The sequence below is a fragment of the Quercus robur genome, chromosome 6 (assembly GCF_932294415.1).
Source record: "Quercus robur chromosome 6, dhQueRobu3.1, whole genome shotgun sequence".
NCBI lineage: Eukaryota > Viridiplantae > Streptophyta > Magnoliopsida > Fagales > Fagaceae > Quercus > Quercus robur.
Window position 1 is genome coordinate 19,655,718 of NC_065539.1, and position 16,991 is coordinate 19,672,708.

General features: G+C 40.4%; 1 protein-coding gene across 1 annotated transcript; it reads left to right on the top strand.

Annotated features, from left to right (window-relative positions):
* The first annotated feature begins 9,527 nt into the window (after nucleotides 1-9,527).
* On the top strand, nucleotides 9,528-11,166 carry LOC126733153 (MDIS1-interacting receptor like kinase 2). Its single transcript, XM_050436344.1, has one exon. It carries the CDS (start codon nucleotides 9,855-9,857, stop codon nucleotides 11,136-11,138), a length of 1,284 nt encoding a protein of 427 aa, XP_050292301.1. The 5' UTR covers nucleotides 9,528-9,854; the 3' UTR covers nucleotides 11,139-11,166.
* Nucleotides 11,167-16,991: the final 5,825 nt, after the last annotated feature.

Below are 16,991 nucleotides of genomic sequence, written 5' to 3' on the forward strand. Positions count from 1 at the left end.
TGGGTAGTTCTTCTGCCCACCTTCCTTTCGCTCCATCCAACCTTCTCTTGAGCCCGTTCAAAATAGTCTTGTTTACTGCTTCAGCTTGACCGTTACTCTGGGGGTATGCCGGGGTTGAATACTTGTTCTTGATGCCGAGCTCGCCGCAAAAGGTCCGAAAAGCGTTGCTGTCGAACTGTAGCCCGTTGTCTGTCACTAGTGAATTCGGCACCCCAAACCTTGTAACTATATTTTTCCACACAAACTTTTTCACGTCGATATCCCGAATATTGGCCAAGGCTTCAGCTTCAGCCCACTTTGTGAAGTAATCCACGGCCACCAATACAAAACGGCGGTTCCCCGTTGCTCGGGGGAATGGCCCGAGGATGTCAAGCCCCCATTGTGCAAATGGCCACGGGCTGCTGACAGGATTTAGATGTCCGGCAGGCTGATGGATCATTGGGGCGTGCCTTTGACATTGTTCGCAACTCCGAACGTATTCGGCGGCGTCCTTCTGCATCTGTGGCCACCAAAACCCCTGCGTCATTGCTCTGTGTGCTAGAGATCGTCCCCCGGCATGCCCGCCGCATACTCCTTCATGCAGCTCGGTTAGAAGCTCCTTAACTTTTTCAGGATGCAGGCACAAGAGGTAAGGGCCCGCGAAGGACCTTCTGTACAACTTTCGGTCCGAAGACAACCAGTACCTGGGAGCCATTCGTCGAATCTTATTGGCCTCGGCCTCATCCTCTGGAACTTTATCTTCAGAAAGAAAGTCTATGATCGGGTTCATCCAGCATGGTCCGGCCACCGCCACCCGCGCAACTTCTACTCCGGCCTGGTCGAGGGCAGTCTGCACACAGATGCTTGGTTCCCTTACAAGTTCAATCGTGATAAGCCTCGGGGTGTCCTCGGTAGCCGATGAGGCTAACGTCGCAAGAGAGTCAGCATGCTTGTTCTACGACCGGGACACCTGGGATATCTTTACCTTTCCAAACTGACCGATAATCTGCTTTGCCGTACTCAGATAAGCTTTCATTCGAGGATCCCGAGCCTCGAAGTCCCCAGTGATCTGATAAACGACCAGCCGAGAGTCTGAGTAGATTTCTACGTCTCTGGCTCCCAGCTGCAATACTGCCCTTAGTCCGGCCAACAGGGCCTCATATTCGGCTTCATTGTTCGAGGCTTTGAACCCCAATCTGAAGGAATGTTCCAGTCGCATACCTTCAGGGGTGATTATGACAATACCAGCCCCGGCCCCCATAGCGTTTGATGCGCCGTCCACAAATAACCTCCACGGGCGAATCTCCGCACTACAGATTACCTGGCCTTCAGTCTTAGGTGTGAATTCCGCGATGAAATCAGCGAGAATCTGTCCTTTCACCGAGCTTCTAGGTCGGTATCTTATGTCAAACGATCCCAACCGAGTCCCCCATTTAGCAATCCGTCCTGTGAAATCGGATCTCTTCAACAGTGCTTGTAATGGATACTCGGTGAGGACGAACACTGTGTGTGCCTGGAAGTAGTGTGGTAACTTCCTCGTGGCGTGTACCAAGGCCAAAACCAACTTTTCAAGAGGCAGGTACCTTGTCTCGGCATCGACCAAGGTCTTGCTTACGTAATACACCGGTATTTGCACTCCCCGGTCCCTTAGCAATACAGCACTTACGGCATGATTGGTCACTGCAAGGTACATAAACAAATCCTCCCCGGGCTCCGGGGCCGTCAACCTCGGCGCCTTTGTCAAATACTCCTTTAGTTCTCGAAAAGCTTCATCGCAGCTCTCGTCCCACTGAAACCCCTTCCACTTATTCAGAAGTTGATAGAATGGCCGGCAGCGATCGGCAAACTTGGAGATGAACCGGTTTAGGGCGGCCAACATCCCGGTGAGCACCTGCACCTCCTTAGGATTGCTCGGTGGTTTTAGGCGATTGATTGCCTCTATTTGGTCGGGGTTAGCCTCTATTCCCCGAGTGGAGATCAGATAACCCAGGAACTTGCCAGCCCCCACTCCGAAAGTGCACTTTTCGGCATTGAGGCGCAGCCTGTGTCGCCGTAGTATCTCGAACACTCCCCGAAGGTCTTCAGTATGCAGCGACTCTTTTCTGCTCTTTACTACCATGTCGTCGATGTAAACCTCAACCGTGCAACCAATTTTCTCCCGGAACATCCTTGTCATCATACGCTGGTAGGTAGCTCCGGCATTCTTCAATCCAAACGGCATGACCTCGTAGTGGTAGTTTGCGTTCGGGGATATGAATGCTGTCTTCTCTCGGTCCTCGGGTGCTAAGGCAATCTGGTGGTAGCCTTGGAAGGCGTCCAGGAAACTCATTCTCGGGTGCCCGTACGTGGCATCCACCAACTGATCAATCTTGGGCATCGGGAACGGATCCTTGGGACACGCTCTGTTTAAATCGGTGAAGTCCACGCAAACTCTCCATTTACCGCTCTTCTTCTTTACTACGACAGTGTTTGCTAGCCATCTCGGGAAGAATATTTCTTTTATGGCCCCGGCCTCCTTCAGCCGCTGGACCTCCAGGTTTACTGCATCGACGTGCTCCTTTGACGCTCTTCTCGGCTTCTGCTTTTTCGGAGGAAATGATGGGTCCACATTGAGTTTGTGAACAATGAACTCGGGGTCTACGCCGGGCACTTCATACGGGTTCCACGCGAAGACATCTATGTTCTGCAACAGGAACAACAACATCTCTACCCTTTCCCGGTCATTCATGCTTGTACCTATCTGGAAGTATTTGTCACTATCTGGGAGAATTCTTACCTTCAGTAACTCCTCGGCAACGTCCGCCCCCTTTTCCTGGGGTATCTGTAATTGCTATGCAGTCTCTTTCTCGGCGTGCTCAGCCTGGCCGAGCTGTTCCTTTTCCCACTGGACCGCGGCTATGAGGCATTGCTTCGCCACCTGCTGATTCCCCCTTACCTCTACAACTCCGTACTCAGTAGGAAACTTTACTTTCACGTGAAGGGTGGATGGAACAGCCCCCATGGTGTGAATCCATGGCCTCCCCAGGATTGCGGTGTAAGGTGCGAACGATCGGACTACTATGAATGTAACTACAACTTCCTTGCCCTCCATGTCCACTGGGAGTGAGATTTGCCCCTCGGGAATCACAATTCTCCCGTCAAACGAGACCAATGGCGTGTTATACTTCGCCAAATCCTGGGTTCTTAACCCGAGCCCTTTGAAGAGGTCCGGGTACATGACGTTAGCCCCACTACCCTGATCAATCATCACCCTCTTCACCAGGAATCCGCCTATCCGGGCTGTCACCACCAAAGCGTCGTCGTGGGGTTGGATTGTCCCTTCGAAATCATCTTCTCCGAACGAGATGTCTAGCCGTCCAGCCCTCTTTTGCTTCTTGGATGATTCTCCCTCCGCGCAAGCCACTGTCATCACCATCCTAGCCGCCGCTGCCCCTCTCGGTGCGGCATGAATGACGTTGATTACACCCCGGGGTGGTGGAAGGGGATTCCTTCTCTGTGGTGCGCCCTGCTCGGTCTCCCGGTCAGTGGAATCTGCTACAAACTCTTTCAGGTGCCCTGCCTTCACTAACTGCCCGAGATGATCTTTCAATACCCTACACTGCTCGGTGGTGTGCCCCTTGTCCCTGTGATAAGTGCAGTATAGGCTTTGGTTCCTCCGAGATGGGTCGCCCCCCATTTTGTTCGGCCATCTGAAGAATGGCTCGTTCCTTATTCGTTCCAGTATCTTGTGCACGGGCTCTTTAAACAACACATTAACCCCTTCGATCTGCACCTCCGGCTCCTGCATTCTGAAGTCCCTTTTCGGCTTTGGCGGCAAGAAGCTTTGCCGAGCTCTCCCTGAAAGAGGGGCTTTCCCCCTGCTTTGCAGCCGGTCATCCTCCAGGCGTTTGTACTCCTCTATGCGTCTCATCAGTTGCCTCATGTCCTCCGGGGGTCTTCTTGTCAGCGACTCCCGTAGTTCAGAATCCTCGGGGAGCCCCATCCTGAATGTGCTAGCCGCGATTTTCTTGTTTCCCCCACCAATCTCATTGTAGAGCTCCCAGTATCGGCTGGCATAACTCCGAAGGGTTTCCCCGACCCTCATTTTCATGGAAAGCAATGCGTCGACCGGTTGTTGCACTCGGCTGCATGTTACGAACCTGCTGCCGAACTCCTGAATCAGCTCGGCGAAGCTGTGTATAGAACCTTTCCGCAACCCATTGAACCATCTCAGTGCGGTAGAGCCGAGACTAGAGGGGAATACTTTACACATCAATGCATCGTTGTGCGCATGCAACGACATCATGTGGATGTAATGACTGACATGCTCCACGGGGTCTGTTCTCCCCTCATAGGAATTGAATGGTGGACGCGTGAATCTGCTCGGCATGGGTGCCCGTTCAATCTCATCTGAGAATGGAGACCGGGCCGCCATCCGCAAGGCCCTGCTCATGGCATCCATCGCGGCGTTGTGGTGCTGCCGCTCCTCTGGCGACTCTGACCCGTGGTTATCATGTCCATGTGACCGGGAACGGTCCCGTCTACGACGAATATCCCGGGAGTGACGACGTGACTCTTGAGAATGGGATCGGTCTCGGTGTTGTTGCGTAACAGGTCGGCTGGAACCTTCCTCGCCACGGTTCCTTCTGGGTTGGGGGTTGTGGTCCCTTTCGTGGCGCCGACCCCTTGCCTCCAGCTCCAAGTCCATTACCAATCTGCGCAACCGCTCCAGCTCCCGGTCTCTATCATCAGGTTGCCGATGTGCTGAGACGTTTGAAATCGTCCGGTGCGTTTGGTCCGATCCTTCTCCCAATCCGGACCCTTCCTCTCCTCTCGAATGCTCCCTATCCTCCAGCCGCTTCTGCCTTCTCTCCCTCCACGTCGATCCCCGGGAAGATCCTGCGGAATTGCTCGGAACGTGCCCTCTTGAACGCTCCTCAGACATCTTCTTTGCTTGAGTCTCACTCGAACCACAGCTTTGTAGGATGGCCCCACGGTGGGCGCCAATTGTAAGAACCAAGTACAAGAACTCTGGGCCTTAGATCCCTTGGGCTCACAATTTATTTGTAGTGGGTTTAAGGATTTCCTACAATGGGTCGTTCTCGGCAGAGAGACTCAAAGCAACTCTCAGCTGAAAAGCTCTCTCTCTTTCACTCCTTTTCTCCCAATTTTTCTGAACCCCTTCTTCTCCCAACTTTCCTCTATTTATAGCCAAGGTTAGTGGGGAGACCATGATTATGTTCATCGTTAGTGCTATTGAAGGTCCAGTATTATCTGGTTAAAGTGGCTGTTTTAGGTGAGAGGGCGGTGCAGCATTTATGATCTTGGAACTTGGCTCCATTTTCACCGATTATGTTCGGCGACTCACGTTCCCGTGCATATCATGACCTTCCCGGGTATTGACTCATGCGCTCTACCGAGAAATGTTAACCGGTCAACCCCGAGAGCTTAATAACCAAAACTTGTTTTTGGCCCTAAGGCAGTTTTCAGAAGGGCATAAGGTAACGGGAACTATCTGCTGGGCCTGCGCCCAAGGCTGGTATGGGCTTGGGCCCGGGGCCTAGATGGGTCTGGGCCCAAGGCCTGTATGGGCTTTGGGAGCTCGGTGCCGTACATATCTAAATTTGCCTACCACCTCACAAACGGGTTATAAAAAAAAAAAAAATTTACTATTGATAGGCCAATGTAAAGTGATAGACTAAGATGGAAATATTGTAAAATTGTTGCAATTTTTTATTGTATTCCTAGTTTTATCGGTGAAATAAGGATTGTGAGAACTAAGAACATGGAGCGGTTGGCAAGATCAATAAAAATGGTGTTTTGGCTGATCAATGTACTATTTTCGGAGTAATTGTAGCATGTTGCTTTCTTCTAATTAATTAGTACTTTATAGTACAGTTCTAGATGGTTTTTTATTTTTTGGTAATTGTTCAATTACTAATCTTGCATCTCTTTTAAGTCTAAGCCAATGTTTAAAATAAATTTAATATAGTATAAAAATATATACTTTAAGGATTTTTTTTTTGGTCGATTAATTTTTTGGTCTGTCCTCCAAAGTCCAAAATTTTATGCATAGAGAGAGAGAGACTACATTTTCTCCCTCATCTAAATTTGAAATACAAGCTTAATTTAAGACCAAGGGGGCTTGGGTCGAGCAACGAGGACTGCATACTAATATATAATATTTCTAACCATTTACAAATAAACAAATACAAGCTTTAAGAAGCTATATGCTTTATTTATAGAGATGCAAAGCAAGCTTAATCTCTTGGCCTTTTCAGCCTTCCTTGCTTAAAATATATTTGTGTATATCTGTATCTTGCCTAACGGTTTATTAATTATTACATGGCTTAAGATCATGACTCATGAACACTTTTTGACGCTAAGATAATCATGAAAAGCAATACACTATAGAGTGAAAAAAGAATTCTTTTGTTTAGCATTATTATTTGTTAGTGTAGTTGTTAAGTACCAACCGCGAATCACACCCTGGAATTATGTTTTCTTTCACAAAGTCAAAGTTCCTTAGAAATAATAGATGTACATACTACATATTGCAACTACCATTAGAGTCTCACTGAATGCCCAAATCACCCACCAGCTTGAGATACCTCTTAACAACTACAATGAATGTAATATGCTGGCATTTGATTCTTATCGCCAACGACCACTGTTTTCCTTCAGGATTAAGACTTGTTTGATTCTGTTTTTCCAAGACATGATTGGAATTTGTTGATTCCGTTACCAAATATTTTAGTGAAAAGCAGATTTTGATGATAAAGCTATGAAGTTCTAATATTCTAAAACGGGTCCTAGTTAAGTCGTTAGGATAGGATGATGGTTCTAATTAAGCAATGACCTGTTCTTGATTTTTTTAATTGTTTTTTTTTTTCTTCACACACAACAATTAATATTTGCTTTCTTCCTTCATCAGGATACATAAATTAAAAAAAAAAAAAATTACATACAAAATAAATAGTGTCAATGGTGTAACACGATTACTGTATACGTGAATGAATTTTGTTGCCTATTTATAAAAAAACTGGTGTGATAAGGTTTTGGGGGTTGTTTGGTAAATGTAGGGCTTATTTTATTTTACCAATTGAATGAATTCCTGTAGTAAAATGATAAATGTGTACTTAAGAACATACAACTAGCTTAAATTTGCATGTAGGATATAATACCGAGTGGCCTCTACTCTCTTTACTCTCTAGAGCAAGAGCCAGAGGGCATACATATTATAAAACCAAAAATTTGGCATGAAGTGGGGGACAAAGAATTATGGTTAATTTATCATTCTCGTTCAGTTAAGCATGTTTTTAACCTTTCAACTGTCAAGCATTGACTTTCTTTCACCTCGCTATCTCTCCTATGCTAAAATCTCCAGTTTTAATCCAAATCCACGTTATAGTTAATTTCTTTCAACATTTTAATGTTTTCTTTCCTTTTTTTTTTTGGATTAACTTTTAACATTTTAAAGTTGATGTGTATAAATAGTAAGGTTTTTGTTTACGGTGTCAAAGTGCACCTGTGGAGGGATGAACGTGAGCTTGGGCCGAAAATCAAAAGCCCAATAAATTGTTTTGAAGAATGGGCCCAGTCCAAGATGTGGTTATGCCAATGGAGCAATCACCTTTGCATTAATGAGACCCCTCACCTATTATTAGCCATATTTAATGTTGAATGATTGACTTGAATAATAGAAACACCCCCAAAAATCTTCCTTCATGATCAAAAAATAGCAGAGTAGAGGGATGATGAGACAAGTAGCCCTATAAAAATTCAGCTGGTGGCTAGACAACTGGAAGATGGAGGAGGGGAGAAATGGCTATGAAAGGGAGGAGGGAAGCAATAGAAGGAGAGGTTCAAAAAATTGGAGAGATAAAGGTTAGGCAAGAACAAGAGAGAGAAAGAAAAGTCAAAGAGTTTGTTTTAAGTATTTTCAGTCTTAGAACTCTACTCATGTACCTCGAAAACATTGTTCCTACATATATAAGAGCTTAATTTGATCCTTTTAGACTTACAACTTGTTGCTTTGATCTCCTATTGTGGATTACTTTTCCCCATGTTTTAGAAATTAGTTGTATAGATCAAATATTATCCTCATTGTTTCTTTGTTGGTTGTTTTTGACACCCACTTAAACAAGTCTCATTGTATTGAAAAGTAACAAAAAGTTAATAAATATCTCTTTAATTTATAATTTTTTTTAAAAAAATTATGAAGTGATAATCTTAGTTTTTTTGTTAGATTATTTCACTATCTATTAACGAGGCAGCTCAAATTTCTATGAACTAATTGTGTGGTGGTTGAATATAAAATCTTGAGATTTATATCACAATTCATTTAAAAAGAGAAAAAAAATTATATACTAAAACCTATTTTAAAAATAGAAATATTATGTCCATAATGTCTTTTATAATATTTTTCCAACAAATTTTAAATGGCAAGTAATTATTGGTTGTTAATGATAAAAAAGAAAAAAGAAAAAAAAAGGGGTAAGGTTTCTGTCCAGTGGCCAGTACACGTGTCCAGTCTTGGACACGTGTCGCGTATCCAACGTGTCCAGTGATCACTGGTTACTGGACAGAAGCTGAGTCCAAAAAAAAAATTATTGATAAATTCAAATTAAAATCAATAATAATTTACTATTTAAAATTTATTGTTAAAATATTTATAATAAAAAATCCCTTATAGAAGTTACTCTGGAATAGTCTAGATTGCCCTAAATTATTATTATTATTATTATTATTATTATTTTTGAAAGTTTAACCGTTTAACCAATGTAAAATTTAGCCGGCTCCTCCAGTCTTCGTTAACGAATACAGCGTAACTTTCCTCTTTGTTTGCCGCAAGCTAACAGCTAAACCAAGAATGCATGCATCCCCCACCACTCGGCTACAGAGACCATCGACCCCCCGCCACTAGGCATGGGTGGGTGTGGCCTCATGCCATGGAGCACGTGAGGTTGGGTGCCTGAGGGCTCGTCATGAGTATGCCTACCCGTGGCCAAGCTCAAGAGGGATCGTCCCTGTGCATCACCGAATACCTCCTCCCCCCTAAAGAGCGCTTAGGAAAAAATTCGCTCCAGCACTAGAAAACATTGATTTGTTGAGGAGGAATAATGGGTCTTTTTTGGAGAAAGTCATGGAGTCTTGCCCTGATTTTTTAAAGAAGAAACTCACTGAAAATGTGTATTAGGCTTTAGTGAGTTTTTTTTTTTTTTTTTTTTTAATCTTTAAACTTCACCCTTTACTTCTCTTCATCATCATAATTTTTTTTTCAAAATTGATTTGTTTTCTTTTAGGTTGAATTTTGGTGCCAAATAAGTTGTTCTAATAGTGATTTGTTCATAGAAGATTCTTCTATGGGTTTGTTGCACAGAGAAGATATATATCTTTCTTAAAATAGATTTTTAACCGGAGTCATAGATTATGAACTGTGAAGTGTGAAGAAGACAACTCAAATAGGCAAGGGGGACTCAATTAAACACGCGTCCGTATATAAATGAGTTAAAGTGTCGCTACGGCTTCAAACACTGACCCAAAAAGCCTGCTTTTCCCTTCTCTCTCTAGCCATATCCATAAAAATCATCTCAGAATCCAAAGTCCAAAGACTCCAAACTCAAATATTGAATCATTGAAGACAAGTTCTGACATTTGCCCGTGAAACCACTCAGTCACGTAAAGCACATCTCATCAAAATAGTCCTTTTCCTTCGCTCCTTTCAACTTCAATTCTCTCTCTCTCTCTCTCTCTTTTTACCATCATAGTTCTCATTCCAATGTCCCCAATCCAACGCTCCTGATTCACTCTCTCTCGTGGATAATCTAAACTAAAATTTCCCAGTTTCCACTCATTCCCTCAAGAGTTAAAAAAAAAAAAATCAAAAATAGCAAATGGGTTTTCCAAAACTCTCTCTATCTTCTTCTTCTATGGTTCTTCTGCTAGTTATTATGGTTATGGTGCTATCGTTTAGAGCAGAATCAAAAACTTATTGGGGGGATATAGAGGTTTTGAAGGAGCTGAAGAACGGGTTGGACTCTAACTCAGTGAGTCCAGGCTCATGCATTAGCTCCTGGGACTTCAATGTTGACCCATGCGACAACCTCTTCAGCAACCGGTTCACGTGCGGGTTTCGTTGCGACCTCAATGTCTCAGAAACGAGCCGAGTCACCGAACTCAGTCTTGACCAGGCGGGTTACAACGGTTCACTCTCTTCCATTTCTTGGAACCTCCCTTACTTAGACACCCTTGACCTCTCCAACAACTTCTTCTCTGGTCCAATTCCTGACTCACTCGCTAACCTGACTCGTCTGCGTCGACTCGGTCTCTCAATGAACTCGTTCTCCGGCGAAATACCCACCTCGATTAGCTCACTCACTGAGCTCGAGGAGCTTTACCTCGATAACAACAAGCTGGAGGGAGCAATTCCAGCGAGTTTCAACAACCTAGTGAGCTTAAAAAGACTCGAACTCCAATCAAACAAGCTCACAAGCGAGTTTCCCGAGTTGGGTTCTTTGAACAACCTTTCCTTTTTAGACGCTAGCAACAATGCCATCTCCGGCAAAATCCCGTGGGTTTTTCCATCATCGCTGGTTCAAATCTCCATGAGAAACAACAGCTTAGAAGGAACAATAACCCCAGAGAGTTTCCGAACTTTGGGTTATTTACAAGTAATCGATATGAGTCACAATCGACTCAGTGGCTCAGTACCATCCCTTATCTTCGACCTCCCATCACTGCAACAACTCACTCTCTCATTCAACCAGTTCTCCTCCGTACAAGCCCCAGCTTCTTTAGGCACACAAAGCGAGCTCATTGCTATCGATCTGAGCAACAACGAGCTCCGAGGCTTTTTACCTTCATTCATGGCGTTAATGCCAATGCTCTCCGCTTTGTCCTTGGAGAACAATAAGTTCACGGGTATGATACCGACCCAGTACGCCTTCAAAGCGGTAATACCCGGACTCGGAATCTCACCATTAACGAGGCTGTTGCTTGGAGGGAACTACTTGTTCGGACCCATACCGGATCCTCTAATGGGGCTCCAACCCGGTTCTGTAAACGTGAGGCTGGTTGATAACTGCTTGTACCGGTGTCCGGTAACTTTCTTTTTCTGTCAAGGTGGTCAGCAAAAATCATTGGCAGAATGTAGGAGCTTTGCCCCTGTAATTCCTTAAACAAATAATACGACGTGTAATTGATCTTCTTGTGTTTTTATGTATTTCTGTTTTCGTTTTTGTTTTTGCTTTTGATTTGATTTTTTTTTTTTTGTGATGTCAATATATTCAATTTTTTTTTTGGGTACAATTTATGTTTCTTATTGATCGCTCTAAATAATAATAATGGAGCCATCACTGTGCTGCAATCAATAGAAACATGATCTCTTGAACTTTCGTTTGGTTAGACGATTTTGGGAGTTTAAAAGAACGTTTTTAAAATTTACAACTCTGTTTACATCCACAACTTCTTGTAATAATTTTTTTACAAATAATTATTTTAAATTTAACACTGTTTTCCATCAACTTATACAAACACACTTGAAATTTCCAACAGCTTAGAGACAATGTTACATGATTTGGCTTCTTCATTTCAAGTTCTTTCTTTTGGATATGTTTCTAGGTCAATAAGAGCATCCACAATGGCTCATGCCATCCTATCCCATTTTACTATCTTAAAAAGTCACTTTATCAATTATACAATATTATTTTACAATACACTCAGCATCTTAACTTTTATTTTACCATACTACACATTAAAATAATATAAAAATATTTCTCACTTCTCTCTAATCTCTATTTCTCTTCCTCTGTCAACCACCTACCACCACCACCACCACTGTCCAGCTTCTCAGTCACACCACCCACCTCTGCTAAGCAAAATCCAAATCAAAATCCAAAATCAAACCCATCTATTCTCACCAAACCCAAACCCATCTATTCACCGGCAGCGTTGGCGAGAGAGAGAAGGTCACCCGTCGCCATCTCTATTCATCCCAAACCCGTCATCATCATCATCATCATCTTCATCAAAACCCACTACCAAACAAACCCAGCAAACACCGAAACCCACCATCAAACCCATCGGAATAAATCCCCCAACCCATCGAAAAAAATCACAACCAACGGACCTATATCCAACCACCTAAACACCAACCCAAACACCACCCAAACGCCACCCAAATTCAACCCAAATGCTAGAAACCCATGAACAAACCCACAGAAACCCATAAAAAAACTCACGACCTCCACGCCTCCACCACAGCTTTTCTGATCGAGCCTCCACGCCGTTGTCTCCATTTCGTTGAAGATGAGAGAGCAGGAAGAAGAGAGAGCAGAAAGAAAGAGAGAGAAAGATAATGAAAATTTTGATCTATAGAGAGAGGAGAGAGAAGACCAAACCGATTAAAAAATAATTTTTGTTTTTACCATTGAGCTACAGTGCGATTGTAAATTTAGAATCGCACTGTAGCACAATTGTATTTTTTTTTACAATACTTACATTTTACAACGTCTAATGGAGTGGGTTTTTGGGCTTGAATGGTAAAAGGAGCTTATATTTTGGCATTTAGCCTTTCCATTGCTAATGGTCTAAGGAGGCCCAACTTTTGGTTTCTTAACAATTTTCAGTATTTAAATACTGAACTGTAGCATCAATCAGTTTTTGGTGGAGGAGGGGATTGAACCTCAGATTTCTTATTCAACCATTAGAGATTTTACCAGTTAAGCTAATAGGAATTCACGGGTCCCACTTGATTAGAAAACACTTAAACAAATTTCTCTCTCTGTCACATCTCTAGCACTCTTTTCTCTCACTGTCACCTTCAATTCACACTTGCTTCCCTTAACGTCTCAAGTCAATGATTTCTTCCATCGATCTAAGCAAACAGAACCCAAGAAAATTTCCACATCTCACAGCTTTTCTTGAAAATTCTAATGATTTTTTTCTTCCTATATTAGTGAAGATCTTTTTATTTAAAAAAATTTAAGAGGAAAGGGCATGTCAACAAGGAGAACAAAAGCACAAACCGTACAAGTAAGGATATTTCCACTCAATCAGAACCTATGAAAAACTTCCACATCTCACAGCTCTTTTTGAAATTTCACATGGTTTCTTTTCCTATATAAGTGAAGAGCTTTTATTTGAAAAATCAATGAGAAAATGGCATGTCAATAGGGAGAACAAAACCCAAGAAATTTCTCACCTTTGAAATTTCACTTGGGTTTTATTTTCTAGAACCATAGAGAGAGAGGGTCGAACAATGGGTTTTGAGGACACAAATAAAGAAAAGAAAGATGGAGCAGTAGAGGAGAAAAGAAAAGAGAGAAGGAAAGGGTGTGCATTGGTAAGTGGTAACGAGGGAGTTTCTCTCTCTTCAATAAAATAAATATGCTTTTACTGTGCTTGTAAGACTAAAAAAAAAAAAGCACACACATACCAAACACAATTATCCTTTTTTATATTTTAAAATATGCTATTTAAAATAGGGTAATAAGCACATTTTTTGCATTATGAATACTTTAAACACGTATTTTAATAACACTTTTTAAACTATAGTTTTCATGTTATTTTGAACAATGATACTTGAAATTGATGATTCAATTTCATATATCTACCATTTTGGAGGGGGGGGGGGGGTTAGGGAAATTAGCTTGATCGTTCTCTAGAACATGCATGATCCTAGTATAGATAAAAACTTATATTGTATAAATCAACAAATTTCATCATATTATGTCAATGATTTAAAGTAAAAGAGTATGGAAGAAAATGTGCAAATATATAGAGTTTAATGCTAATTTTTTGGCTTTTTGAATAATTGAAAATTTACTAATCTTTAATTGTGCCCTTATAACATTTATTAACAGGATCCTTGATTTATTTTTCTTGAATAATAGGATGTCCTGAGAATTACAATTTATTCCGAAATACAACTTAAAGGGTTGAAGTTAATGCAACAAGTTTTCATTTTGTCCTTCCAAGCGATTATTGAAGACTTTATCTAAAAATTCTTGTTTAGCGGGGGGATCACAGAAACACAACTTCAAAACCTGGTGGCAATAACAATATTGTGAATCACTGCACTCTTTAACAGTATTGCATTTAACTTGTTTAAGTCCTTCAACATCCAACTTAAAACCTGCAATTATTGTATTTGTTAATGATTGCATTCTATAAATTTTATTTAACTAGGAAACATTTAAAATCATTAAAATTATAAAATGGTGGAACTATACTAGTTATATATATAAAACAAGGTATCGTTGTACATAAAAAAAAATGAATAAATAAAATCCAAAAAATTAATCTCTTATGTGAATGATAACTAAGTGAACATTCTTGTGTTTGAAACTCGTTTATTATGAGAAATAATGTTAATTTTTTTAATCCAAATATTATGCATTTTTCAAATCTTTGTTAGAAACACTAATGTTCATTTTCTCTCTTAAATTAATAAAGATTAAATAATTGTATACAAAATTGTTTACCTAAATGTAGAATAATGTGAGTAAGAGGGAATCTAAATTTTACTTCAGTGAATGAATTAAGATTTTTTATCCTATAACACAGACTTGAATAATGAATAATTTTGCATATATATATATATATAAAACATTAAAATTACCATTCATTTTTTGTGATGAATAGAAGTATACATTTCTTAATTTTTACATAAATTTCTATCATATTAGAGGTACCAAACCTATTTAAAATACTGAATTATTTCAAAGTTTATAATTATTTGCAAGAACAATAAGGCCATATAGTACTATATACATATAAGAAAAAAAAAATTAAGTAAAAATATAGGACGAGATTCTTACAAGAGCCAAGAACTAAGATGGCAATTAAAAAAGCCAACTTGAAGGAATATTTCTCCATCTCTTATGTCTTTGTGCATACAGTTGCTAAGCTCATTTTTTTGAGTTTACTTTTGCACCCTTACTGTTGATGTTCTTCCGCATACATGTATATATAGGAGAAATCCTTGGCCCAACAAAATTAGAAATCTATAAATTTCGAATTTCAAGGAGTGATCTTTGTACAAACAAATTTAAAAATCTATAAATTTTGGATTTCCTTGATTTCTAAAAGTTAATGACACATTTAGAGGGTATGTATTTATTTATTTATTTATTTATTTGCTTTTTGAGGGCATATATTCTTAATTAATAGAAAGTTTCTATTAATTATATATATTCTTAATAAATGGTATATGACCTCCTCTATACAAAACAGGAAGTTGCTATTATAATACACATATTTTTTTAATAAATGCATAACATGTAGTCCAATAGTATACTAGTATGTGTTGTCCATGACTTCCTCTATCTGATTATGTATTCTCCAACTTTAGATTTTGTTAGTTTTTAGACCCCTTGAAACACAATTGGATTAACCTAGTTAATTAGCCAAGTTGTTACTTAGTCTAAATTCCAAGTCTAGGTTATCACAATCAAACAATTATATCATGCATAGCAGCGGAAAATAAATAAGACAATGATATGATCACACAAGAAAACCAAACCGATAAAAAACCTGGGGAGGATTTAACCTAGCTATCCTCAAGGTAAAAAGAAAATCCATTAAAAAGAATCGAAATTCATACAATAAGACTTACAATCCCCCACGCTCTACTTCTTATTGCTACCAACTAGTAGAACTTACTGACACGACCACGTGCAAGCTCCGAATCCACGGACTCCTTCTTTCTTTGGCCTTTACAAAACACAAACACCCCCGTTTGTGACTTTGAGATCCCACTCAAAGGTTTAGCAACACAAACTCCCCTGTTTGTGACTCCAAGACCACCCTTGAAGGTTTAGATCATCAACACCTTTGATGACAAGAGAAGGCAGCAACTTCTACAATATCGGATCTTGAGATTCTTCAAGGAATAGCACCGGTAGAAGACATAAGAGAGATTTTTAGGAACAAAACCCTAAATACAAAAGAGGCACACTCTTTTCTCTCTGAAAAGCCACATAAAAACGTGTTTAGGGTTTCCTTTATATACTGGGAGAAGTAAATTAGAAACCCTAATCCTTAATCGGCTTGAATTGCTATTTGGGCTTAATTAAAATTCTGTAGATACGACTTTCGATCGATCGAGCCTATCTTTCGATCGATCGAACCAAACAGATTATGAAATCTTCTTCTTGCAGCTTGTATGTTCTTGAATCTTAACTTGAATCACCTTGAGCATTGTCTAATAATACTTATAGACTCTAAGATCTATATCTAGACAAGTTTGTATTCATGATTTGCCAATTGTTCTAAACATTTAGAACCTAACAAACTCCCCCTTTGACAATTCGTGACAAAACTTTCATACAAAATGAAATGCTCAAATACAAGAACAACCCAATACAATAAAATGCCCAATTACATCACAAATCCCAATCTAAGACTCCTAACCTAGAAGTTGCAAGAAGAGGTAGATGGTCTTGATCAGAATGCACCTGTCTTTCCTGAAACACTCAACAAACACATCACCGCATGTGTGGAAAGAAAGACATATAAACAATAATATGAAACAGAATAGAAAAAAAAAAAAAAAAAAACTAACTCTCCCCCTAAGTTAGATACAATAAAAAGTTTTTTATATTCTCCCCCTAAACAAAACAAACAGGTCATCTATGTCTCCCCCTTTTTGTCACGTATTGACAAAGTCTACCTAATCAGAAGGTAGACAGAAAACATACGCAACAGAGTAAGAGAAAATAGAGACAACTTCCCCTATGAAGAGCAACAACTCCCCCTAAGAACCACAAAGGTTAAAAAAAATTTATGCCCCTATAAAAATAGGAAAAATAAAACAAGTTTTGGGGAAAAGTAAAGGGGGTGGGGATAAATAAAAAGACACAAACCAAGTTTTAAAAAAAACTAAGTTGAGGATACATATGAAGAAAAAATATTCTTTCTTTCAATAAAATGCAAACATGGCACTATGTGACCCATAAACAGTTGCATGAGTAGAGAAAATATTTGAAATTGATTATCCATCATAACTCTTAAGAAAATAATTTTCTACA